This window comes from Mesoplodon mirus (assembly GCF_964341445.2).
Source record: "Mesoplodon mirus genome assembly, chromosome: 12".
NCBI classification, from domain to species: Eukaryota; Metazoa; Chordata; class Mammalia; order Artiodactyla; family Ziphiidae; genus Mesoplodon; species Mesoplodon mirus.
This window is the reverse complement of record NC_138988.1, coordinates 87,110,037-87,135,199: the sequence shown is the minus strand read 5'-3', so window position 1 is coordinate 87,135,199 and position 25,163 is coordinate 87,110,037. Positions and strand designations below refer to the sequence as shown.

The following is a 25,163-nucleotide window of genomic DNA, read 5'->3' as shown; positions in this document are numbered from 1 at the left end:
TCCCCAGACTCCACAGTGCTTACTTGATACCTATGCTTAGATATCTGTCTAGTAGAGCTCTCAAAGTTAACATGCCCAGAACCAAACGCCAAGCCATCATCTGCTCTCCATCTAAACTTGCTCCTCTCCAAATTTCCCTAGTTCAGTAAATGGCACCATGATTGCCCAGTTGTTTAGGCCAAAAAATCTGGCGTCAGCTTCTATGCCTCTTTATTTACATCCCATCAGCAAATCTTGTCAACTCAGCCTTCAGTTTATAGCACCAAACCCATCCAGTCTCCACCACCTCCACCTTAACCCAAACCATCATCACCATCTCTCTGCTTCCACACTTACCTTTCTGTAATCTCTTCCCCACACAGCCTGAACAATCCATTTAAACATAAATCAGATTTACTTCTCTGCTCAAAGTCCCCACAATGGCTCCCACCCCTCTCAGATGAAATTCTAAATCCTTGACATGAGTTTTAAGGCCATGTGTCTGGCCATGTCCCAGAGTTTTTCTAAGGCTCTGTAAGGGTCATCTTAAACAGAGTTGTCTCTTCATGCTGGGGACTAAGTATTGTCTCTGAAGGCACGCAATGTTCTTGAAAGATGTATTTCATCCTTTTTGCCCTTAGTTACATGAAAAATCTACCGGCCATGTACTATATACCCAGGGCTCTTTTCCAGACTTTCCAAACCCCACCCCATCCCACTGCCAAGGAAGCACTGCTGGAAGTCCTCCTTTGCCCTCAATGCTCAAGTCAAATGTCCCCTGTTTTGGAAGCCTTCTCTCTGTCTACTGCCGCCTAATCCATCCTCAGTCTCAATATCCTACATGGGGGGAAAAAGTTCTCTCGTGTTTCCTCAGCTCTGTACTCATACATAGTGATTGAATGGGAATCTGTGAAACTTGTGTCTGCCTTGCATTTCTACCTTGTAAGCGACAAGTCTTAACTCACACTTTAAAAAGATGTATATATACTATATTTCATCAATTCTAAGCCTAACTTTTTTTATTTTACAGACTGAAATTGGGATGACTCTTAAATGATATAGAGAGCAAAATTTATCAGCAATTTTTCTTTCTTGGTGGTATATAAACTGGCACCTTGAAATTGATACTATCTTACGTTTGATTAAATACAGACTATAAATCCTACGCGTTTATGTTCCTCAGTCTTCACTAGCAAAATGTAATATATCATTCCATATGACGGTTAATTATTTTTGCTACATTAAACTTAAATATAAATTGAGTTGGGAATGGGGATAATTTCCTCACTTCCAAATTGCAGACTGCATCATACGTTTGAAAGTGCTCCAGAGACCGCAAAGCATTATATACATGCTGGGTATTTTTTCACATTTAACGATTACTAGTTAATAGAAATAATCGACACTCTACGCGCCGACCTGACCGCTCCAAGGCCCTAAGGGTCGAATCTGGGTTAGATAGTTCGACTCACGCAGGTGAACGCGCCCCGCCCCCCCGAGCCGGTCCCTACACGCTTTACAGGTACAGACTCAGGTGCAGGAGGCAAACTCCGATTGGCCGAGGGACACGAGATGCCCGCCCAAAGGCACCTGCCGAGCATGCGCAGAACATTAGACGCCAGCACGCTCCGCGCATGCCCGGTAGGCAGCGGCTGCAGCTTGGGCGCTCGCGCGGGGTCGCGAAGTGCCGGCTGCTTCGCTACCCTCAGGTATGAAGGGCTGGGGTCTTGCAGCTGCCTCCTCCTCGCTCCAGCGCCATGGAATGCCTGCGGAGCCTGGCCCAGCTCCTGCCCCGCGCGGTGAGGTTGCGCGCTCTGGCCTTGGGCTTGACCCCCGGGACTCGCCCCGTTGCCGCCTGCGGCCGCGCTGCCCAGCTGCTCGGAAGGAGGTGGGCCGCGCCGCTGTACGGGCCCCGCCGGCTCCCCACGGCAGGTACTCCCCTCTCCGCCCCGCAGCCCCGGGACGCCGGGCTTGCCGTGCTCCCGGGGCCCCGACCAGACCGCCGGAGCCCACGTGGCTGTGGCTGCTCCGGCCTCGGTCTCCAGGTCCGCCCTTGGGCGCCCGGCTCTTGTCCCCTTGCACAGGTCCGCGGGCCGAGCTGCGTCCCACCAGCCCTGAACGCGACTGAGCACTGCGCCTTGTGCCCAGCTAGAGCCCGACCCGACAGGCCTCTGTCTTTCCCACCGCCCCGGGCGGCTGCAAATCTCCAGGCCTAAGTGCGCTTGTGAAAAGATTTTAATCATCATAGTGCTGAAGCTAAGATTAGGCTTATCTACCTGAAATATTTTTTTAAGTATCTTCCCTGTCTTCTTACTCTTCCTTATGGACGGACACATTTATACCTTTTCCAGTTGCTCAGGTAAGGGGTGGGGGAAGCACCTAGAGGTGAGGCTGAAGACTTTGAAACTTAATAGGAAGAGTTGCTTCTGAGAAAGATCTGACTTTTTTTCCAAGTACTGTGTAACCAGACAGCCAGAAGGAGTCGGGGGATGGGGGGAGCGGGGTTGAAATTTGAGTTATTTTTTTTTCCCCTGAATGATAGAGCATGACGGTAATACTTTGACATTTTCACACATGTGACCGTGTGGGTGCTAAGATTGCTGAGAAACAAAAGGCATTAAAATATATGGCTTCGCAAAAAACGTGCTCAAGTAAGTTTCTCAGTTGTACTCTCAAAATGCTCCCGAAGTAACTCACCATCTCCACCTTCTTCCCCAAACCCATTAGGAGACTCTTTCCAAGCTGGGTTACATTTCGTATTCCCTTCTTTGTTTGGTAAATGCCTGGGAACCCAGGTTCAGCCCATCTCATGTTTTAGAACAAAACATTAGATGGTAACATTTAATCTAATTTGTGACTGATTAGCAAGTGCTGATGTGTAGCTCTTTAACCTTTATTCAGCTGACCCTCGTAACATAGTTTGTATTTTGTAGAAGGGAACCAACAAACCTCAGGTGGTAACAAGTTACATGTCTTTAAATGTATGTAATAGGAAGGAATAAGGTCAGAAATGAGAATATATCTACACGTTCTGTAGATAGCAATTCTGTTCATTCCTCTTATGTTTAGTATTTTGAACAGTGTCCTTTGTCGGGCATTAAATTTACTTGGTTATACTTGAGAGCTCACTTCAGTTGAAATCACATGTTTTAAATAGGTTTATTTTCAAATAAAGATTTGTCTTTATTCCAGTTCACTGGGGTCTCCATTCCAGTGCAGTAGGTTATTTCATAAGTATGTTCACTCTAAAGTATATGTGTGGAAAAGAAGTTAATACACAGAAGTAAAATCAGTAGGTTTCATAATTTAAAGGTCAAATAATCCTGATATTGGAATGCTGAAAGGTCAAGTGGTTCTTGGAATGTATGTTTTCTAAACTGTACCAATGTAACTTGCATGAAGAGCCTTTCTAAACTAGGCAAAAAAGAATGGACATTTTATTTTAATCTCAGAACATTGTAATATACTTGTTCATCCAACTATAAGATATCAATAATACTTAGAAAGGAAAAAGGGTGATTGGAGTCCATAGATTATTCTAGTGCCTCACCTAAGCTACTCATTCATTGCCAAACGTAACATTATCACCTACAAATATTAACAAGAGTGTTTCTTATTTTCCCTCTAGGAAAAAGATTCAAAACATAGTAAAATAGTCTGAAGACCTCCACATTCTGTGAGAATTATATCTTAGCTGCATGTGAAAACCAATCATATGATCACAAGGAATTCTCTGATTCATTTTTCAGGTGAAATTCACCGGTTTAGAACTTCTGATGTCTCTCAAGCCACTTTAGCTAGTGTAGCCCCGGTGTTTACTGTGGTGAGTATGTGTGGTCCGTTTGATGATATTACTTACTTTGTTTTATAATGAATCCTTATAAGTCATTGTCTTTTGCTTAGCCAGTGACCTGAGTACCAGCTAGGTTTGCTTCACAGCACTCTCGAAACTTTGCTAATGACTATAGAGCTCATCTTTTAATACTAGAACAGGTGGCTCAAATCACAATTCAGAGCTGCCTATTTGAATACTCAAGATTTCTCCAGAAATCTATTTAGAAATCCTTGAAGGCTGTTAATTACAAAACGGCTTGAACCTGTGCTATGCAACGTAATATATGCAGAAGCATTTTGAGGGCAGCACAGTGTATTACCTGAGAGTGCATGCTTTGAAGGGTCATGATCTCTGCAGCTTTCTCTTTTTTTCAGAAAAAAAAATTGAATAAAATAACACAAATGGTGTGTTTCACACACACACATATTTAGAGAGAGAAAAATAAAGTGCTTGCTCTGAGCCAGAGTTTCTAATTTCAGATCTCAACTCTGTCTCTTACGAACTGGATGGACTTGGACAAGTTATGATAACATCTTTGTGCCCTAGTTTTCTCACCTGTATACTGGGGGTAAAAGTACCCACCTTATAGAATTGTGAGATTTAAATTAACTCACATATGTAAAACCCTTAAAAATAATACCTCATGCGTGGTAAGCATTCAGTGTATATTAGCCATTATATATCATCCTTATTATTTAGGCTTACTAACATAAGAACTTTTCTTTATCAACTATACAGAACATGATAACTTTTACACATAGTTCTGGGGGTTATCACTCTTATTCACTGTTCTGGAAGAATTAGCCAGTTTAATTAACAGTACAAAATCAGGTGTTAACTATTGAAAGAAGGTTCTTTGCAGGTGAAATCATTGTCTACCAAGAGCACTTAAAATCAGTTGATGCTACTTGAAATAATGTGAGTTATATTACAAGGTAAACATTTTTTTAAAAAATCAGTTTGTGTGATCTCATGGTTTTTTTTAAACCAAAAAAATCCCATTAAGGAAAAAATATAAATATTGAGATGCAAAAATATTCACCATACATTGTTAAGTTGAAAGTGGAGGGGAGACTGCAAAGAAGTGTGTGTAACATGAATATATTTAATAGGAAAAAGTCTGGAAGGACATTCAGTAAAATATTAGCATGGTTTTCTCTAAAATTTGTGACCAAATAGTTTTATTTATCTTTATTTTCAAATTTTCTGCAGCAGATGTATATATTTGTGAAATAAGTGTAAGGAGGAAAGCTAGTGTGTATTACACAAAACATAAAGCTTCCCTTGATGTAAATTTCCCTTGAACTCTGTTGTTTTATGATACTCATATATTCCTGTTGATCTTATCTTTGCTCATGAGAAGCAAGCTGATATATATATTGCGAGGTTTTATTGTGTTATTATTAACACAGCATGTGTATTTTCCATGGTAATAACCCAGGACTTGGACCTACAACTGTATCTTAGAGTATGTCTTCCTGAAAATGCATATTTAATAGTAATTAATACAGCCCAGTACCTAGTGATTCATTAAATATTATTTGATATCTTCAAACTTGACTATGGACAAGTATTACAGGAAAACCTTCCCTCTGCTTTATAGGAAATAAGCACAGTTTCTGCATTGTGTCCTCTTTCTAAACTATCAGAAGAGGTCTTTTTTGTAAACATTTATTGATTCTGCAACACCCACCAGAGAGACTTCATAGCCTCCCATAGATACTTAGATTCACAAGATAAGCCACACTTGGTCCCAGTCTGTTCAGAAGGATAAAGGATAGGAAGTGCAGAAGGGAAGCATTAGGTGTTTTCTCTTCAAAAGAAGTCCTTACAGCCAGGCAGGGGCTCCTGTGGCCCCCTGTGTGACAGCTCAGGTGCGAGGAGAGGATATTCTCAAATGTGGCTGTGAGATCCACCTTGGCTTAGAATTCCCAGGCCCTCTAGTGCCGGTATCTTGTAACCATCCCAGAGACACATCCAGGGCTCCCACAAGGAGCATAGTCAGTTACAAGAACCACTACACTCGGGAAAGGCAGAACCATGGCTTCCCCACAGGTGTCTGTAGTCTGTTCTTAGTCTTTCCAGTCCAGGGCAGTCTGTCTACCAGTCACTTTTACCATAAGCGTTGTTGCCTAGTAACACAACTGACACTCCTTTATCAGATCTCCCGGGGATCCAAGTTAGAAAGTTAATCCAAGGTCAGATTTGTCCTAGCAAAGGGAAAGGGATTTTTTTTTTTGACCCTTAACTCAAAACTGAATTTAACTTAAGGGCAGTTATGGTTTTTAATCTGTATTTCAGTATTTGGGAGGATTATAATACCATATGATATGATACCATAAATAGTGTACTGATTTGGGAGAAAATAATATTTTATTATCTCTCTCCAGACAAAATTTGACAAAGGGGGAAAGGTTACTTCTTTTGGTGAGTATCTGTAATTTTCTTTTAAAGCACTCAGCAGTGAATGAGTGAACCCACTGGAAGTCAAGAAATTATAATATTTTGAGTAGAATATTCTTTGCATATATGGATGTGTTGAAGGAGATCTTTTTCAGCATTTGCCAATCTGTCCTAATTGGAACTGGCAACACCTGACCTGTGTTGTTGTTGTGTCAGGAGCCACTTTCACTCTAACAGGATGTTAAAAGAAGAACATAGGCTGGTGTGCAGCTGAGAGAGAAACACTCTTCTCCCTTTTGTTTCTCTTCCTTAGTCTCCCTTTCACTGCCCCGGTCCTCATGTCCCTCTCCTCCTGTACCATGTTGAAGGCAGAGAATCACATAATACCACTGTTACTGCAGTAGCGCTGGGTGACCGCAGACAGAAGGGACAGGGCACTGGATGGCAGTCAGATGGAACTCTGCCAGCGATGGCTCCTATGGACGGTTACTTTTTTAAATGAAACCAAGCATAACTTTACTGTCTGAGCTCAGGTGCAGGCTTCAGGTCTCCCACGTCCTTCCCACCCCGTGGTCCTGTTCCTGCTGTTGCTAAGATCCTAGTGGAGTATTTTGGGTGTTTTTTTGGCTCGGCATCTCCTTCAAAAGGTTACTGTACTTAGAGCTCTATCACAGGTGTGACTTGATACTACAAGAATAGATGCTACTGTTACGAGCATCATTTCTTGAGTTCCTTCATCTGTTTTGCTTTCTCTTAGGTAATAAATTTAGTTCTCAGGTAGGAGAATCTAGTGTGAGAACTGACTTCATTTTCTCATTTTGTATTAGTCCAAGAACAAAGAAGATTGAACTTGTCTGTTCATAGATTTAAAATGCTGAAGTTGATAATGTAGTAAGGAAAAACTAGAAAATAGAACTGTAGTTCTATACAGTTCATATTTAAAAATCCATGAATCTAGAGCTAGAAATTGATACTGTAAATTCCAATGATGTATAGCTATGGTTTTTATATTGGTCCCAAGGGGCTTTTCTAAGTACAGAGAAATTTTATGAAGTATGGTTAAAAGGAGAAAAGAAAAATTAGTTTGACCAGATTTAGCCTGAGTATGTTTTTGAGGTAGAAATGGGTATTAAAAAGACCCGGTTTAGCTCTCGTTTCTGGTAGTAATAGAAGATTATCTTGGTGGTGGGAGGGTACTCTCATATAAAAACCTAAACTTTTCGGTTTGTTGGTTTACCCACTTTTTTTTATTGAACATGTTTCTTTTATAGAAAGGAAGAAAACTGACTTATATCAAGAATTAGGTCTTCAAGCCAGAGATTTGAGGTTTCAGCATTTAATGAGCATCACAACCAGAAACAATAGGATTATCATGAGAATGGAGGTAAAGGATTTTATTTCATATACATTTCTCCACTGCAGTCTTATAAAAGTTACTTCCTAACTATCTTGATCAATAACTAGGTTAAAAGTAATTTTGTAATAAAAATAGCTATGTGAAACATAGAATATTTTATAATATAACATGTTGTTAAGAGTAAAACTCATTTTACATGGATTATATACATAATGCTCAGCAGGCATAGCACTGCTCTATTTGTGATGGAAAAGATCTGACTTCGGTCTCCATTCTCACTGTTTGAATTTAGTCTCTAGTTTCTGAAATAAGAGAAAGAATCTTGATTTATAATAGACATTTTCAGTTGTATACAGTTACGTGTAATTGTAGTGTAACTTCAGCTACTAAGAATATATTCTGGTTTTCCAAATAGCCTAAGAATATCCTTTAAAGTTTATCATCTTAATTTAAATTTTTGTTTTTATGGAAAGCTTTAAGTTATTTTGGTGGGCTAATGTTTAAGGTTTGGAAATAGATGAGGGGGGATGCAGGTCTCGGTATCGGCGCTGCAGTGGACATGAAACTTGCTTTCTTCAAAAAGTCTTTGATAGCAGGTTTTTGTCAATTTATCTAGAATTAATTTTTTAAAAAATTAAAAAAGGAAGCAGTCTTTTCCCAAGTGATTTTTCTCCAAAACACATTCTTCACTTTTATTATCAATAGATAGCACCCTTCCAAACAGTACCTCTTTAATGAAGAGATAGAGAAGTATGTGATAAAGCAGATTTAGCAGAATGTTAATTGTATCGAATTGGTATGTGTATAGGTTTTCACTCTGTAATTTTTCAACTTTTCTGAATAAAAATGTTCATATTATAGTTGACCCTTGAGCCACATGGGGGTCAGGGGCGCTGAACCTCCACACGGTCAAAAATCCACATAAAATTTATAGTCACGGTTCCTCCATATCTGCTGTTGCACATCCTCAGATTCAACCAACCACAGATAGTGTAGTACTGTGGTATTTACTACTGAAAAAATTCTGCATGTAAGTGGACCCGAATCGTTCATGCCAGTGTTGTTCAAGGATCAGCTGTAAAATGGGGAAAATGTGAAAGAAAAATTTCTGATTTTTATGTCACTAATACAGTGGCCACAGGCTACTCTTCTGTGTTACTCTTCTAACATAAAAGATGTCAGTCATTTTAGAATAAATTTTTAATTTCATAGTGTTCTAAATTAGAGCGCTAAGGATACATTTTATCTTTATCATTTTGAATTAGCTTAATGTGTTTTGGTGATACTTTAAAAAGGAAACTTTCCCATTTCAGCCAAACTAATCATGATTAAATCTTTTCTAAAAGTCTGCTGAATACCTGACTTTTAAGAAGACCTTATCTTGTTTCCTTTGTTCTCTATATTCCTCATGATTACCCTGGAAGTCCTAATAAATACATAATTTGTTTAATTCTAGTTCTGTTGAGACTGAGTTAGAGGTATCAAGACTTGGATTTATTTTAGGCTTCCTCTCTTTAAAAAAAAAAGTCTTGACTTTTTTTGAAAAACAAATGAACAGTGATTTGGTTTAGGCTTAGTCCAAAATTAATAGAGTATTAAATCCTCTTTTATGAAGGTTATTTTTTCCCTACAACTCTACAACTTACATACGCGCGTGTGTATGTACATATATATATGTGTGTGTGTGTATATATATATATATATATATGTTGTTTTTTTTTCCCCAGTATTTGAAAGCTGTGATAACTCCAGAGTGTCTTCTGATACTAGATTATCGTAATTTAAATTTAGAGCAGTGGCTGTTCCGGGAGCTCCCTTCACAGTTGGCTGGAGAGGGTCAACTTGTCACATACCCTTTACCTTTTGAATTTAGAGCTATAGAAGCACTCCTGCAATATCGGGTAAGCCTGTTTTTATTTAGCTTCTTGAATGTTTTCTGGTTTTACAGTGCTATTGAGGAGGAAGACACATTGGTATTGGTTTTTTGTTTGTTTGTTTGTTTGTTTGTGGTACGCGGGCCTCTCACTGCTGTGGCCTCTCCCGCCGCGGAGCACAGGCTCCAGACACGCAGGCCCAGCGGCCATGGCCCACGGGCCCAGCTGCTCCGCGGCATGCGGGATCTTCCCGGACCCGGGCACGAACCCACGTCCCCTGCATCGGCAGGCAGACTCCTAACCACTGCGCCACCAGGGAAGCCCGGTATTGTTTTAGTAGCGTTTTCCCTAACCACACCCTTCCCCCAAATAAAAACATTTCTAAGGGTCTTATATGCAGAAAGTACTTAATTCTTAAAATTTATGACCCAAACAAATAGATGTAAAGTCTCTAGGTATGGTATATATAGAGTCTCTTTGACAGTCATGTTATGACATTCAGTGAAGCTCATTTCAGGTTGTTTATCTGTTGTTCAATTTTAATAAGTGTATTCAGGGATGCTAATTCAAAAATACTTATCCTAAATATGATATAAATGAACATATCAGAAGCTTTTAACTGTACTCCATTTTATTCTCTAAATTGTTGTGTAACTGCTTGCACATGATAAATATTATAGCACAAATCTTTCATCAAATCATTCTGATAGTTTCCATATCATTCTTTGATTTGTTTGTGTAATCCTTTTTTTGAGCTAGCTAAGTGATGCCTGTGTTTGAGACCTAGTTTGACATAGAAACCGTGTACAATTCTTCTTACCATTCCTCCTTTAAGTTGATAATCATTGAGTGTCTGGGGATCCTGTCAGGCTCTGAACAAGGATGGTCACTGCTTTCCTGGCCCCGACAAATCTTTCATCTTTTCTTCCCCCTCTTAGGATACTACTGTTCAGGTACTACGTTAGTCATGTAGTACCTGGCTACGTGCAAGAGTCAGTGCCATGAGCATGCTGGCCAGAGTGGGAGAAGAAGAGGGGAGAGTAAAGGGGACATGAGGTGGGTGGGGGTTGTTGGAACCTGGCACCCTTCCTTATCTGCCTTGCTCTGCTGAAGGAGTAGGAGATGGCTCTGTTCCTTACTCAGGTTAATGAAGCGATAGCACCAGCTAGTGCCAGCCAATGAGGTGGTGACTAGTTGAAGCCCAGTTACCAAGCGGGGAGAAAAGGGAAAGAAATGAAGGTATAAACGGTCGCTGGCAAGCTACACAGACTGACTAAGCTCTTAGCAGCTAATGCTGGGATGGACAGTATATGTTGGAAGTTACATTATTAATTAATCTTACTGCGTAGTTCAGCTGCTGTTATGCTGTTTACCAACAGGTATGGAAGAATTTTAACATTTTAAGAACTAGTATAGCTGTCTCAATGTATATCTGCTGATTGGTTCCTGCTGTGCCTATATTAACCTGAATAATAAATACACTTTGGACTTTTCAAGTTTATTTTGTAAAGTCTAAGGTATGTTTTGGTTTTCAAAAGAGCCTTGTTCATAGGAGTTTTGAACTGTATCCTATTTACAAAGAACATAGGTATTGTTTACCAGATGTAAAGTTTATGTTTGTTTGTTTTTTTGTGGTACGCGGGCCTCTCACTGTTGTGGCCTCTCCCGTGGCGGAGCACAGGCTCTGGACGCGCAGGCTCAGCGGCCATGGCTCACGGGCCTAGCCGCTCCGTGGCATGTGGGATCTTCCCGGACCGGGGCACGAACCCGTGTCCCCTGCATCGGCAGGTGGACTCTCAACCACTGCGCCACCAGGGAAGCCCAAGTTTATGTTTCCAAATAACGGCAGCTTTTCTTTTAATCAGTCCTCCATTCCTTTCATAAGTGTCTGGTGTCTGTAGGGGGAAGAGTCTTATGGGAGTTAATTCCCTGGCAACCAAATGGGAGTTTACTAACAACGTTATGCATGGTTATCTTTTAACCTAGGAGATCTAGTTTTTAATCATCTGGGATGGGCATTCCAGCAGTGACCATGTTCTGAAATGTTACCAGCCTTCCTAGCTATTACAGATTTCTGTATTTAATCAGAGGATTCACTGACACTGAGTATTCTAAAAAGATTGTTTTAATTCTTATGAAAGGTCATGTTGTTATCTAGATCAACACTCTTCAGGGGAAACTTAGCATTTTGCAACCAATTATCCTTGAGACATTGGAAGCTTTAGTGGATCCCAAACATTCTTCTATAGACAGAAGCAAACTGCACATCTTACTACAAAATGGCAAAAGGTAAATATGGGTGATTTACCAAGTTGGAAGTTAGACACAAATGTCTTAAACTTCTCTTTCAGTAGTCTTAACAGTGAAATGTTTAACGTATATTCAGGTCCAAAATTAGTGTAATTCTTAGCTGTTTTAAAAATACCAACTAGTCTTGCTAATGATGATCACATTTTTTACTTTGTGACTTACTCTCAGTACCTTCATTTCCATATTTGATTTTCACTGTCTTTCATAACTTTAAGAAAGTAGCCTAGGTGGGAAGTTGAGCTAAAGGGGGCACACAAACTAATGTTTATTGAAAAGCTATTTTGCATGAAATGCTATATCAGTCTCTTTTATGTGTGTGATGTCATCTCATCCTGTCAGCAATCCTGTTGACATGGTCCTCATTTTGAAGATAAGAAAACTGAGGTCTAAGTAACTTGTCTAAACTTTAACAGCTACTAAATAGCAAATCTAGACTCAAATCCAAATTTCTTTCCCTCCAAGGTCCATGGGTTTTTTTGTTTATCATAATGCATTCCAGAATTTAAGGATAATATTTTAATTTATATTACAGACTGAATGAACATGCCCTCAGGATTTGTACCCCCTAAAAATCCATTCAGGAGTTAACAGTTAAAATTCCTGAATCAGTAGTTCTTTGTCTGAAAATATTAGGATGTTTTTATGAATTAAAAGTAAATAGTCTGTTCATCACTGCCATACTTATTAAGAGTAAAAATAAATTTCTGAGCCCAGAAGCTTAAATCACAGTGATTATATGTTTCTGAGATAAATAATATATGCTGAAAATTATATCATTGGTTAATTTTACTACTTAATGTAGTTTTGGGATTGGGAATTGATTCTCAGAGTGCATAGTAAATATAAAAATTTTTTTTTTTTTACAAATCAGTGTTTACCATGAATTTATAAGTGGATCTACTTGATAAGACACTAAAAAGGCATTATTCTTGTAGGGAAATATTTTTATAGGTTTATGTTATTGATCATTTTTATGCAACTACTCTTACAGCCTGTCAGAGTTAGAAACAGATATTAAAATATTCAAAGAGTCCATTTTGGAGATCTTGGATGAAGAAGAGTTGCTGGAAGAGCTCTGTCTGACAAAGTGGAGTGACCCACAAGTCTTGTAAGTAGACAGTCATGCTTTGTTAGTTTCTCTCTTAGGATCAGTTGTTTGTCTTTTTCAGGATGACTTTTTAGGGAGGACACAACATTTTTCTGGGATAGAGGATGTAGGCACTTTTCATCCCCAGTTGTTTCACTATTTCCTGTACCATATTGCATCTGATTGAATTTAATGAGGACTTATTAAGTGCACACTGTGTACACAACAGTATGCTGGGCTTTGACTGTACATGCACCATTACCTTTATCTTCAAAGGACTGGCCACCAAAGTAACATACACATCTACCCAGATAACTTACCTGGAGAGTTCAGGAGAGAGAGGAGGGAAAGGGAGGGGTGCAGGGAAGCGAGTAGAGACACTGGCACAGATTCTGTAAGTCTGGTTAATATAAAAACGCTCTCATCTTATAAACCTTTTATCTCTTATGAATTTAGGAATCATTTACACTTCTTGTGCACACCCAAGTTTAAATGTTGACTTTTAAAATACCCCAAATATTTCATTTTTGTACTTTGCAGATCAGTATCAGAGATTAATACACCTTTGTGATGTGCATAGTTTCTGTAGTGTGTACAGATTTTTCAACATTTTGAGAAATTAGTTATCTATATTCTAATGAACGATTAAGATAAAAAGGGCTCTATAACGCTTGATACTATAGCAGCTAGATATAGTAGCAGAAACTTCATCACTCTTGTGACTCTTGCTTTCTTTGCTTCTTAGACCAATTTATCTCTAATATGCTTTATAAGTGTCTTTTACAGAGTGCTTCATTCCCACTTATCCTCCTTGGTAGGGAGGATAATTTACAATGTGTGCTAATTTCTGCTATACAGCAAAGTGACTCAGTTATACACATATATACATTCTTTTTTTATATTTTTTTCCATTGTGGTTTATCCCAGGAGATTGGGTGGATATAGTTCCCTGTGCTATACAGTAGGACCTTGTTGTTATCATTCTGTATGTAATAGTTTGCATCTGCTAACCCCAAATTCCCAGTCCATCCCTCTCCCTCCCCCTTCCCCTTGGCAACTACAAGTCTGTTCTCTATGTCTGTGAGTCTGTTTCTGTTTTATAGATAGGTTCATTTGTGCCATATTTTAGATTCCACATATAAGTGATAGCATATGGTATTTGTCTTTCTCTTTCTGACTTCACTTAGTATAATCTCTAGTTGCATCCATGTTGCTGCAAACGGCATTATTTCATTCTTTTTTATGGCTGAGTAGTATTCCAGTGTGTGTGTGTGTGTGTGTGTGTGTGTGTGTGTGTGTGTATGTATATATATACACACACACCTCCACATCTTTATCCATTCATCTGTTGATGGACATTTAGGTTGTTTCCATGTCTTGGCTATTGTGAATAGTGCTGCTATGAACATAGAGGTGCATGTATCTTTTTTAATTATAGTTTTGTCCAGGTGTATATGCCCAGGACTGAGATTGCTGGATCGTATGGTAGTTCTATTTTTAGTTTTCTGAAGAACCTCCGTACTGTTTTCCATAGTGGCTGCACCAATTTACGTTCCCGCCAATAGTGTAGGAGGGTTTCCTTTTCTCCACACCCTCTCCAGCATTTGTTATTTGTAAAGTTTTTAATGATGGCCATCCTGACTGATGTGAGGTGGTACCTCATTGTAGTTTTGATTTGCATTTCTCTAATAATTAGTGATTTTGCGCATCTTTTCATGTGCCTACTGGCCATCTGTATGTCTTTGGAGAAATGTCTATTAAGGTCTTCTCCCCATTTTTCGATTGGGTTGTGTTTTTGTTGTTGAGTTGTATGAGCAGTTTGTTTATTTGGGGAATTAAGTCCTTGTCAGTCTCATCATTTGGAAATACTTTCTCCCAGTCCATAGGTTGTCTTTTCATTTTTTTTATGGTTTCCTTTGCTGTGCAAAAGCTTGTAAGTTTGATTAGGTCCCATTTGCTTATTCTTGGTTTTATTTCTATTGCCTTGGGAGACTGACCTAAGAAAACACTGGTACAATTTATGTCAGATGATGTTTTGCCTATGCTCTGTTCTAGGAATTTTATGGTGTCATGTCTTATGTTTAAGTCTTTAAGCCATTTTGAGTTTGTTTTTCTGCATGGTGTGAGGGTTTGTTCTAACTTCATTGACTTAACATGCAGCTGTCCAACTTTCCCAGCACTACTTACTGAAGAGACTTTTTCTGTTTATATTCTTGCCTCCTTTGTAGAAGATGAACTGACGGTAGGTGTGTGGGTTTATTTCTGGGCTCTCAATTCTGTTCCATTGATCCGTTGTTTTGCTTACTGTAGCTTTGTAGTATTGGAAGAGTTATGCCTCCTGCTTTGTTTTTGTTTCCTCAGGATTGCTTTGGCAATTCTGGGTCTTTTATGGTTCCATATAAATTTTGGATTATTTGTTCTAATTCTGTGGAAAATGTCATGGGTAATTTAATAGGGATCTCATTAAATTTGTAGATTGCTTTGGGTAGTATTGCCATTTTAACAACATTCTTCTAACCCAAGAGCATGGGATATCCTTCCATTTCTTTGAATCCTCTTTAGTTTCCTTTATTAATGTTTTATAGTTCTCAGCATGTAAGTCTTTCACCTCCTTGCTCAGGTTTAGTCCTAGGGTTTTTTTGTTTGTTTGTTGGTGTGATTTTAAAAGGTATTGTTTTTTACATTCCCTTTCTGATATTTCATTGTTAGTGTAAAGAAATGCAACCAATTTCTGAATGTTAGTCTTATATCCTGCTACTTTGCTGAATTCACTTATTAGACCTAGTAGTTTTTGTGTGGAGTCCTTAGGCTTTTCTATGTATATGGTATCATGTCATCTGCATATAGTGACAATTTTACCTCTTTCCTTCCAATTTGAATACCTTTTATTTCCTGTCTGACTGCTGTGGCTAGGACTTCCAATACTATGTTGAATAGAAGTGGTGAAGGTGGGCATCCTTGTCTTGTTCCAGATTTTAGTGGAAAGGCTTTCAACTTTTCACCATTGAGTATACTGTCTTTGGGTTTGTCATAAATGGCTTTTACTATGTTTTTATCATGAATGGATTTTGAATTTTGTCAAAGGTTTTTTCTGCATCTTTTTTTAAAATTTATTTATTTATTTATTTATGGCTGTGTCAGGTCTTCGTTTCTGTGCAAGGGCTTTCTCTAGTTGCGGCAAGTGGGGGCCACTCTTGATCACGGCGCGCGGGCCTCTCACTATCGCGGCCTCTCTTGTTGTGGAGCACAGGCTCCAGATGCACAGGCTCAGCAATTGTGGCTCACGGGGCCAGTTGCTCCACGGCATGTGGGATCTTCCCAGACCAGGGCTCGAACCCGTGTCCCCTGCATCGGCAGGCAGATTCTGAACAACTGCGCCACCAGGGAAGCCCTTTTTCTGCATCTTTTGATGATCATGTGGTTTTTTACTTTTATGTGGTGTATGACACTGACTGATGTGTGTATGTTGAACCATTCTCGTGAACTTGGGATGAATCCTGCTTGGTTGTAGAGTATGATCTTTTTTATGTGTTGTTGGATTCAGTTTGCTAATATTTTGTTGAGAATTTTTGCATCTATATTCATCAAAGATATTGGCCTGTGATTTTCTTTTTTGGTGGTATCTTTGGCTTTGGTATCAGGGTGATGGTAGGTAGCTTCATAGAATGTCTTTGGGAGTGTTCTCTCCTCTTCAGTCTTTTGGAAGAGTTTGAGAAGGATGCGTATAAGTTCTTCTTTGTATGTTTGGTAGAATTCACCTGTGAAGCCATCTGATCCTAGACTTTTGTTTGTAGGGAGTTTTGTTTTGTTTTTTTACAGATTATATTTCACTTCTAGTGAATCGGTCTGTTCAAATTATCTACTTCTTGATTCAGTTTTGATGGGCTATATGTTTCTAGAAAGTTGTCTATTTCTTCTAAGTTGTCAAATTTGTTGGCATATAATTGTTCATAGTATTCTCTTATGGGTTTTTGTATTTCTGTGATATCAGTTGAGATTTCTCCTTTTTCATTTCTTAATTTGCTTATTTGGGTTCTCTCTTTTTTCTTCTTGGTGAGCCTGGCAAGAGGTTTGTCAATTTTGTTTACCCCTTCAAAGAACCAGCTTTTGGTTTTATTGATTTTTTTTTCTATTTTTTTAATCTCAATTTATTTCCTCCCTGATCTTTATTATTTCCTTCCTTCTGCTGACTTTAGGTTTTGGTTTTTCTTCTTTTTCTAATTCTTTTAGGTGGTATGTTAGGTTGGTATGTTAGGTGGTATGTTAGGTGGTATGTTAGGTTGTTGAGATGTTTTCTTGTTTTTTGAGGAAGGCGTGTATTGCTATGAACTTCCCTCTAAGAAGTGCTTTTGCTGTATCCCATAGATTTTGTGTGGTTGTGTTTTCATTGTTGTTTGTCTCAAGGTACTTTTTAATTTCCTTTTTGATTTCCTCATTGACCTATTGGTTTTTAGTAGCATATGGTTTAGTCTTCATATAATCATTTTTTTCTCATTTCTTTTCCTGTGGTTGATTTCTAGTTTCATGCTGTTGTGGTCAGAGAAGATGCTTGAAATGATTTCTTAAATTTGTTGAGGTTATTAGTTTTGTGCCCTAGTATGTGGTCAGTCCTAGAGAATGTTCCACGTGCACTTGAAAAGATGTGTATTCTGTTTTTTGGTTTTTGGTTTTTTTGATGTAATGTCTTGAAAATATCAATTAAGTCTAACTGTCCTATTCCATCATTTAGGATCTCTCTTGCCTTATTGATTATCTGGAAGATCTGTGCATTGATGTGAGTAGGGTGTTAAAATCTCCTACTATTATTGTATTTCCAGTCAATTTCTTCCTTTATGTCTGTTAGTGTTTTATGGATTTGGTGCTCCTATGTTAGGTGCATATATGGTGATGATTGTAAAATCCTCTTCCTATATTGATCCTTTTACCATTATATAGTGTTCTTTTCCTTTATGGCCTTTGTTTTAAAGTCTACTTTATAGTCTGATATGAGTTTTGCAACTTCTGCTTTCTTGTCATTTCCATTTGCATGAAATATCTTTTTCCATCCCCTCACTTTCAATCTGTGTGTGTCCTTTGCCCTAAGGTAGGTCTCTTGTAGGCAGCATATTGTAGGCTCTTGTTTTTTTATCCAGTCTGCCACTCTGTCTTGATTTGAGCATTCAGTCCACTGACATTTAAGGTAATTATTGATACATATGTATCCATTGCCATTTTAAACCTTGTTTTCCAGTTGATTCTATGGATTTTTGTTGTTGTTCCTTTTCTTTTTGTTTTTCTTTTTTGTGGTTTGATGATTTCCTTTTATTTTATGCTTGTGTTCTTTTTGTTTTTTGTGGATCTAGTGTGTGCTTTTGATTTGTGGTTGCCCTGTTTTTCAAGTGTGTTAACCCCTTCCTATATCTGCTTGCTTTAGACTGATAGTCATATAAGCTTAAACACATTCTAAAAAACAAGAATCTACATTTTCTTACTCTCCTTCCCCACATTTTATGATTTTGATGTCCTTTTTTTACAGCTTCATATTCATCCTTTTGCTGTTTCTTGTGTTTACCATCCTTTCACAGTAGGTTGTTTTTTTTTTTCTTTTTGATCTGTATACTGGCTAACTTAAGTGATTTACTTTTCAACTGTGATTTCCCCTTTCCTATATCGTCTTCTTTTGTATTTAGAGAAGAGCTTTCAATATTTCTTTTAGGATAGGTTTGGTATTGCTGTATTCTTTTAGTTTTTGCTTGTCTGAGAACTTTATTTCCCCTCCTATTCTAAATGATAATCTTGCTGGATAGAGTATTTCAGTTTGCAGATTTTTTCCCTCTCAAAACTTTGAATATATTTTGCCACTCCCTTCTGGCTTGCAGTGTTTCTGTCGAGAAATCAGCTGATAGCCTTAAGGGGATTCCCTTGTAACTAACTTTTTGTTTTTCTCTTGCTGCCTTTGGAATCCTCTCTTTAACTTTTGCCATTTTTATTATAGTATGTCTTGGTGTAGGTTTGTTTGGGTTCATCTTGTATGGGACCCTCTGTGCTTCTTGTATCTGGATATCTGTTTCCTTCTTAAATGTGGGAAGTTTTCAGCCATAATTTCTTCGAATACATTTTCAATCCCCTTTTCTCCTTCTGGAATCCCTATTATACATAGATAGGCACACTTTATATTATCCCATAGGTCTCTTATATTGCTTTCATTTTTTTTCATTTGGTTTTCTGTCTACTGTTTTGATTGGGTAATTTCCATTATTCTGTCTTCCAGATCACTTATTTTTCTGCATTATTCATTCTGCTATTCATTGCCTTTGGCTTAGCTTTCATTTCAGCAAATGAATTTTCTAATTTTTCTTGGCTCCTTATAGTTTCTAGTTCCTTTTTACAGTAATCTGCATTTCTGTTGATGGCCTTTCTTAATTCCTTCAGTATTTTCATTACCTCCTCTTTGAACTCGGTGTCTTTTAGACTGAAGAGGTATGTTTCATTGTTCCTTCAGGGCAATTCTCTTAACTGGGAGTGGTTCCTCTGTTTCTTCATTTTGCTTATATTTCTCTTACTCTGTGAGTTTAGGAGAAACAATTATCTACTGTAGGCTTGGAGGGCTATTTATATGCGGGAGCATTCCTGCTTAGCTTTTGTGGGTTTAATATTTTTTTGGCTTGACGGCTGTTTTTGGTTTGGATGCTTGCCATCTCTTTCCTCAGCATGTGCTGGCCATTATACCCTTGTCAGAGGGTGAGCAGGTGCACGCCCCATGCATGCTCCCAGGAGGTCAGGGGCAGTGGTTGGTGCTTGGTCACGGGACCCTCGGCATTGGCAGGCTGCTCCCACCTCTGGAGCCTGAGTTGGCAGTGGTGGCTCGTGCCCACCCCCAGAGCTCATGTAAGCGGTGCCCTGCTGCCTGAGAAATAAGCTCCTATGGAGGTCCCACCCCTCTCCTCATGCCCCCCCACCCCAGCAGGGGTGCCCTACCTCTCTGGGGGGCCCAGGCTTCTTCCCTCAGTGGTGGCGCACCACACCCTAGCCCCCTCAGGCAGCCACCCCCAGTCTTCTCCCCTGTTCTGACCTCCGAAGCCTGAGCCTCAGCACCTAGCCCCCACCCACCCCAGTGGAGGACCGTCTCAGGCTGGGGAATGCCAGGCAGTGGCACCAACTGACTGTGTGGGGCTCTCTCTGCTTTGCCCTCCACAAACTGCTTGTTGTGCTCTCCTACGAGGCTCTGAAGCTCCCCCCCCCGCCCCCCCGTCCCAGCTGATCTCCCTGCCAGTGAGGAGACTTCCCAGTGTTCTGACACCTTTCCTCTTTCACAGCTCCCTCTGGGGAGCAGGTCCCTTCCCGGTTCCTTTCTCTCTCTCTCTCTTTTTTTTTCTTTTGTCCTACCCAGTATGTGGAGATTTTCTTGCCCTTTTGGAAGTCTGAGGTCTTCTGCCAGTGTTCAGTAGGTGTTCTGTGAGAGTCGTTCCACGTGTTGATGTATTTGTGGGAGAAGGTGAGCTCCCCGTCCTACTCCTCTGCCATCTTGAGCCCTCTGACTGTATTGACATTTTTCAAAAACGGTTTACTTCATATATGAAAATGATGTTATATATTTACCTTGGAAAGGAAATGCTCTTTATGTTCATTTTTAGTTTTTGGTTTTGTTTTACCTGATAGTGATTTGGGATTTGCACTAATTCATCAGCATTCACATGTCTGCATTTTCCTGTAACTGGTAGCATTGCATGAGCGTCCCTGGGATCAGGGCCATGGAATACAGTGAGGCCTGTGTAGGGATGAAACCCGTGTCCTCAACTACCTGTGTCATGTTTAGGATCAGTTGGCAAAGCCACTCCAGACTGGCCTCAATCACAATAATAGTAATGGCAAAGGGTAGTTTTTTCACTGGTAGCTGAATATTTTATAGTAATTCAGGAAGTTCTGTGCTACTAAATGTATAATGCATGTATTGGGGGCATGTTAATTATGTTAATTCTTAATTAAAGTGAAAAGAGCAGTGCTGGGATTGACCATGCAGAAGAGATGGAGTTGCTGTTGGAAAACTACTACCGATTAGCTGAGGATCTTTCCAATGCAGCTCGGGAACTTAGGGCACTGATTGATGATTCACAGAGTATCATATTCATCAACTTGGACAGGTAAGAAGGCCTCGTATAAAACAATCAGTAAGTATTTTCTTTATAAAATAGTACACAGTAATAAAGCTTTTAAGGATAGTTTTGTTTTTCCATTTTGGAAAGAATTATACCATCATTATTGTTTGTAATTACTACATGGAAATGTCTTTTTTAAGGTGTATGTTTAATCCATGTCGTCTTTAATAGATTATGTAGTGAATTTGCTGCGTGTAGTTGGTAAGATCTTCTGAACTAAGCAGTTGTTCTCCTCTCCAGCCACCGTAATGTGATGATGAGGTTGAACCTACAGTTGACCATGGGAACCTTCTCTCTTTCACTCTTTGGACTAATGGGAGTTGCTTTTGGAATGAATTTGGAATCGTCCCTTGAGGAGGTGAGAATATATTATTTCAGTAATCTAGAGGTTGTTTTTAATGTTTTGAAGATAATTTGTTAAATGCATTTTTTTTTAAAGAGAACTTTATTTTACTTTTGGCTGTGTTGAGTCTTCATTGCTACGCGTGCGTGGGCTTTCTCTAGTTCCGGTGAGCGGGAGCTACTCTTCATTGTGGTATGTGGGCTTCTCATTACAGTGGTTTCTCTTGTTGCGGAACACGGGCTCTAGGTGTGCAGGCTTCAGTAGTTGTTGCTCGCGGGCTCTAGAGCACAAGGTCAGTAGTTGTGGCACATGGGCTTAGTTGCTCTGTGGCATGTGGGATCTTCCCAGACCAGGGCTCGAACCTGTGTCCCCTGCATTGGCAGGTGGATTCTTTTTTTTTTTTTTTAACTTCTTTATTGGAGTATAATTGCTTTATAACAAAGTGAATCGGTGATACATATACATATGTTGCCATATCTCTCCCCTCTTGCATCTCCCTCCCTCACACCCTCCCTATCCCACCCCTCTAGTTGGTCACAAAGCACCAAGCTGATCTTCCTGTGCTACGCGGATGCTTCGCACTAGCTATCTGTTTTACATTTGGTAGTGTACATATGTCCATGCCACTCTCTCACTTTGTCCCAGCTTACCCTTCCCCCTCCCCATATCCTCAAGTCCATTCCCTAGTAGGTCTGTGTCTTTATTCCTGTTTTACTCCTAGGTTCTTCATGACATCTTTTTTTCTTACCTTAAATTCCATATACATGTGCTAGCATACAGCATTTGTCTCTCTCTTTCCGACTCACTTCACTCTGTACGACACACTCTAGGTCCATCCACCTCACTACAACTAGCTCAATTTCGTTTCTTTCTATAGCTGAACAACACTCCACTGTATACATGTGCCATATCCTCCCCATCCGTTCATCGGATGATGGACACCTAGGCCGCCTCCATCTCCGTGCCACTGTAGATAGAGCTACAATGAACATTTTGGTACATGACTCTTTTTGAATTATGGTTTTCTCAGGGTATATGCCCATTAGTGGGATTGCTGGGTCATATGGTAGCTCTGTTTGTAGTTTTTTAAGGAGACTCCATACTGTTCTCCATAGTGGCTGTAGCAATTCACATTCCCACCAGCAGTGCAAGAGGGTTCCCTTTTCTCCACACCCTCTCCAGCATTTATTGTTTGTAGAGTTTTTGATGATGGCCATTCTGACTGGTGTGAGATGATATCTCATTGTAGTTTTTTTTTTTTTTTTTTTTTTAGGAAAAACATACTCTTTATTTCATGAAGTGATTGATGTACCTTCCAATATTTTGGCACATACGCTAGATTCATTAAACTACTTTTGACAGCCCCTTCTGCTGTGAATTTAGAATATATGTTATTAAATATATATGTATAATATATATTAAATAAAATTTAATAGCTTTAAACTTGAAAACTGCTTATTTTTCCATTTAATATACTTAAGATGACAGCTCACAGTATATAGCATGTATAATTTCATAATACATGACTTCAGAGCAAAAAAAAATAATTCTGAGAACAGAATTAAAAATTGTGTAGAAAATTTCCAATTCACAGCAATTACTAGAAGAACAAAGGAAGAGAACAGACTTTTATTTCTACTTTTAAATGAAATCCAGGCACAAAGTTTGACATCAAGTCAGGAAAAGGACAAACCCCAGAAAGTCAGAGGTAGTTTACAATTCATTTTTAACTTTCATTTGGTCCTTTTCTCTAAAAATGTATAATTTCTTTGACCACATCTTTTATATACCATTACAATGTCAGTTATTTTAAAAAAAGTATTAAGTTTACAGTTTAACAGGAAATCCAGTGCACACTTCCCCTCATCACCCAGATGTTTACAACAATGACATATGATATGCAGCATGCGATGCTGTAGAGAAAACAATTACTTTACAAATGCCCAAAGTCAATGTCTCCAGTCCGGAATTCTTCATTTTAGGTTATTATAAAGTGTCTGATAGGACTGAACAATTTCCACTTTTCTCATTATCTATTACATAGGTTTATCCTTGGAATTTATTATTTGATGACTAAATCATAGAATGGCTTTTCATATCCATTACATTTATTACATCACTTTCATGTATTCTGATGAGCTTTGGTTTCAGAATGTCACACATGCAAACCTACTTTCTAGGGCTTCTCTTCAATATGAATTTTATGATGATTAGTAAGAGATGACCTGTGATTGAAAAGTTTCCCACATGTATTACATTCATAGGGTTTCTCTCCAGTATGAATTCTCTGATGGGCAATACGTGATGAGCTTTGTCTAAAAGTTTTCCCGCATGTATTACATTTGAAGGGTTTCTCTCCTGTATGAATCCTTCGATGTTGAATAAGAGCTGATCTTTGGCCAAAAGATATCCCACATTCTTCACATCGATATGGTTTCTCTCCTGTGTGAATTCTCTGATGATTACTAAGGGATGAGTTACACCTGGATGTTTCCCACACTCATTACATTTATAGGGTCTTTCTCCAGTATGCATTCTCTGATGTTGAATGAGAGCTGAACTTTGTCTGAAGGCTTTCCCACACACTTTACATTTACATGGTTTCTCTCCAGTATGAATTCTTTCATGAATAATAAGTGTTGAGTGGGAACTTAAGGCTTTACCACATTCATTACAATTATAAAACTTCTCACCAGTAAGAATTAGTCGGTGTCTGTTAAGTCGTGAAATAGAAATGAAACCTTTTCCACATTCATTACATCTATAAGGCTTTTCTCCAGTGTGAATTCTTTCCTGTTGAATAAGAGATGCACTCTGACTGAAGGCTCTCCCACATTCACTACATTTAAAAGGTTTCTCTCCTGTGTGTATCCTCCGATGATAACGAAGGGATGAACTAGACTTAAAGGTATTGCCACATTCATTACATAAATAGGACTTCTTTCTGGAATTCATTCTCTGACATCCAGGAAGGGATGTGTTGCAACTAGATGCCTTCCTACCTGGATTATATTTATAGAGGTTTTCTCCAGCATGGATTTTTTGATGTATAAAAAGGCCTGACCTTCTGCTGAAGGATTTACCACATTCTTTACATCTATAGGATTTCTCCACAGTGTGTGTTCTTAGGGGTTTATAAAGGGATGTACTGAGAGTGAAGGCTTTCCCACATTCTTTACATATATAGGGTTTCTCTCCAGTATGAGTTATTGGATGTTGAATAAGAGCTGAACTTTCGTTAAAGGCTTTCGAACAGTCTTTACATTTAAACAATTTCTCTCCACTATGGTTTATCTCATGTTTATGAAGGGATGAAGTATTAATGAAGGTTTTCTCACACATACTACATTTATAACGTTTCCCGGCTGTGTTGATTTTTTGTTGATTAAATAAATTGGAATTCTGTTTGAAGCTGTTTCCTTGTATTTCACATTTTGGTGGGGTGTTTTCTCTGGGAACCATCTGTTGCCTAACAAGGACTGACTTTGGGCTGAAGTTTCGGCCAAATTCAGTATTTTTATGTTTTCTTTCTACAGTGAGGATTTTTTTGTGAGCGACTGAAACTATCTGAACACTTTCTTTTTTCTTCTGCTTTTTCTCTAATCTGTCTTCATATTTGCAGGGGTTTTCTAATTTGAAGTCCCAGGGTCCATTCCTTTTGGATCTTTTCATTATCAGCTCCTGAAATGAAGAACCTTGTGTTTGAGTTGACTTTGTGGTTTTATAACTGTTCTTCCATCCTAGAGAGGGGCCTCCAGGGCTTTCTTTCTCTACCTTCCAGGGATCTTCTCCTTGCTGCAACAGGGAGATCACCTCGGGTTTGGAAAATGGGAGTCCCAA

General features: G+C 39.0%; 1 protein-coding gene across 2 annotated transcripts in view; it reads left to right on the top strand.

The window, feature by feature from the left end:
• Positions 1-1,623: 1,623 nt before the first annotated feature.
• The window catches only part of MRS2 (magnesium transporter MRS2), a 50,490-nt gene continuing 26,950 nt past the window's right edge, over positions 1,624-25,163 (top strand). Inside the window, exons 1-9 of one of the 2 annotated variants that reach the window (XM_082637652.1) lie at positions 1,624-1,911; positions 3,729-3,802; positions 6,205-6,241; positions 7,489-7,601; positions 9,302-9,475; positions 11,607-11,737; positions 12,750-12,866; positions 20,813-20,965; positions 21,221-21,338. In XM_082637652.1, the coding sequence (XP_082493778.1) occupies positions 1,737-1,911; positions 3,729-3,802; positions 6,205-6,241; positions 7,489-7,601; positions 9,302-9,475; positions 11,607-11,737; positions 12,750-12,866; positions 20,813-20,965; positions 21,221-21,338 (1,092 nt within the window). In that variant the 5' untranslated portion in view covers positions 1,624-1,736. Of the gene's footprint in view, positions 1,912-2,437; positions 2,631-3,728; positions 3,803-6,204; positions 6,242-7,488; positions 7,602-9,301; positions 9,476-11,606; positions 11,738-12,749; positions 12,867-20,812; positions 20,966-21,220; positions 21,339-25,163 lie in introns of those variants that run through there. The other variant, XM_082637653.1, reaches the window with a different exon arrangement.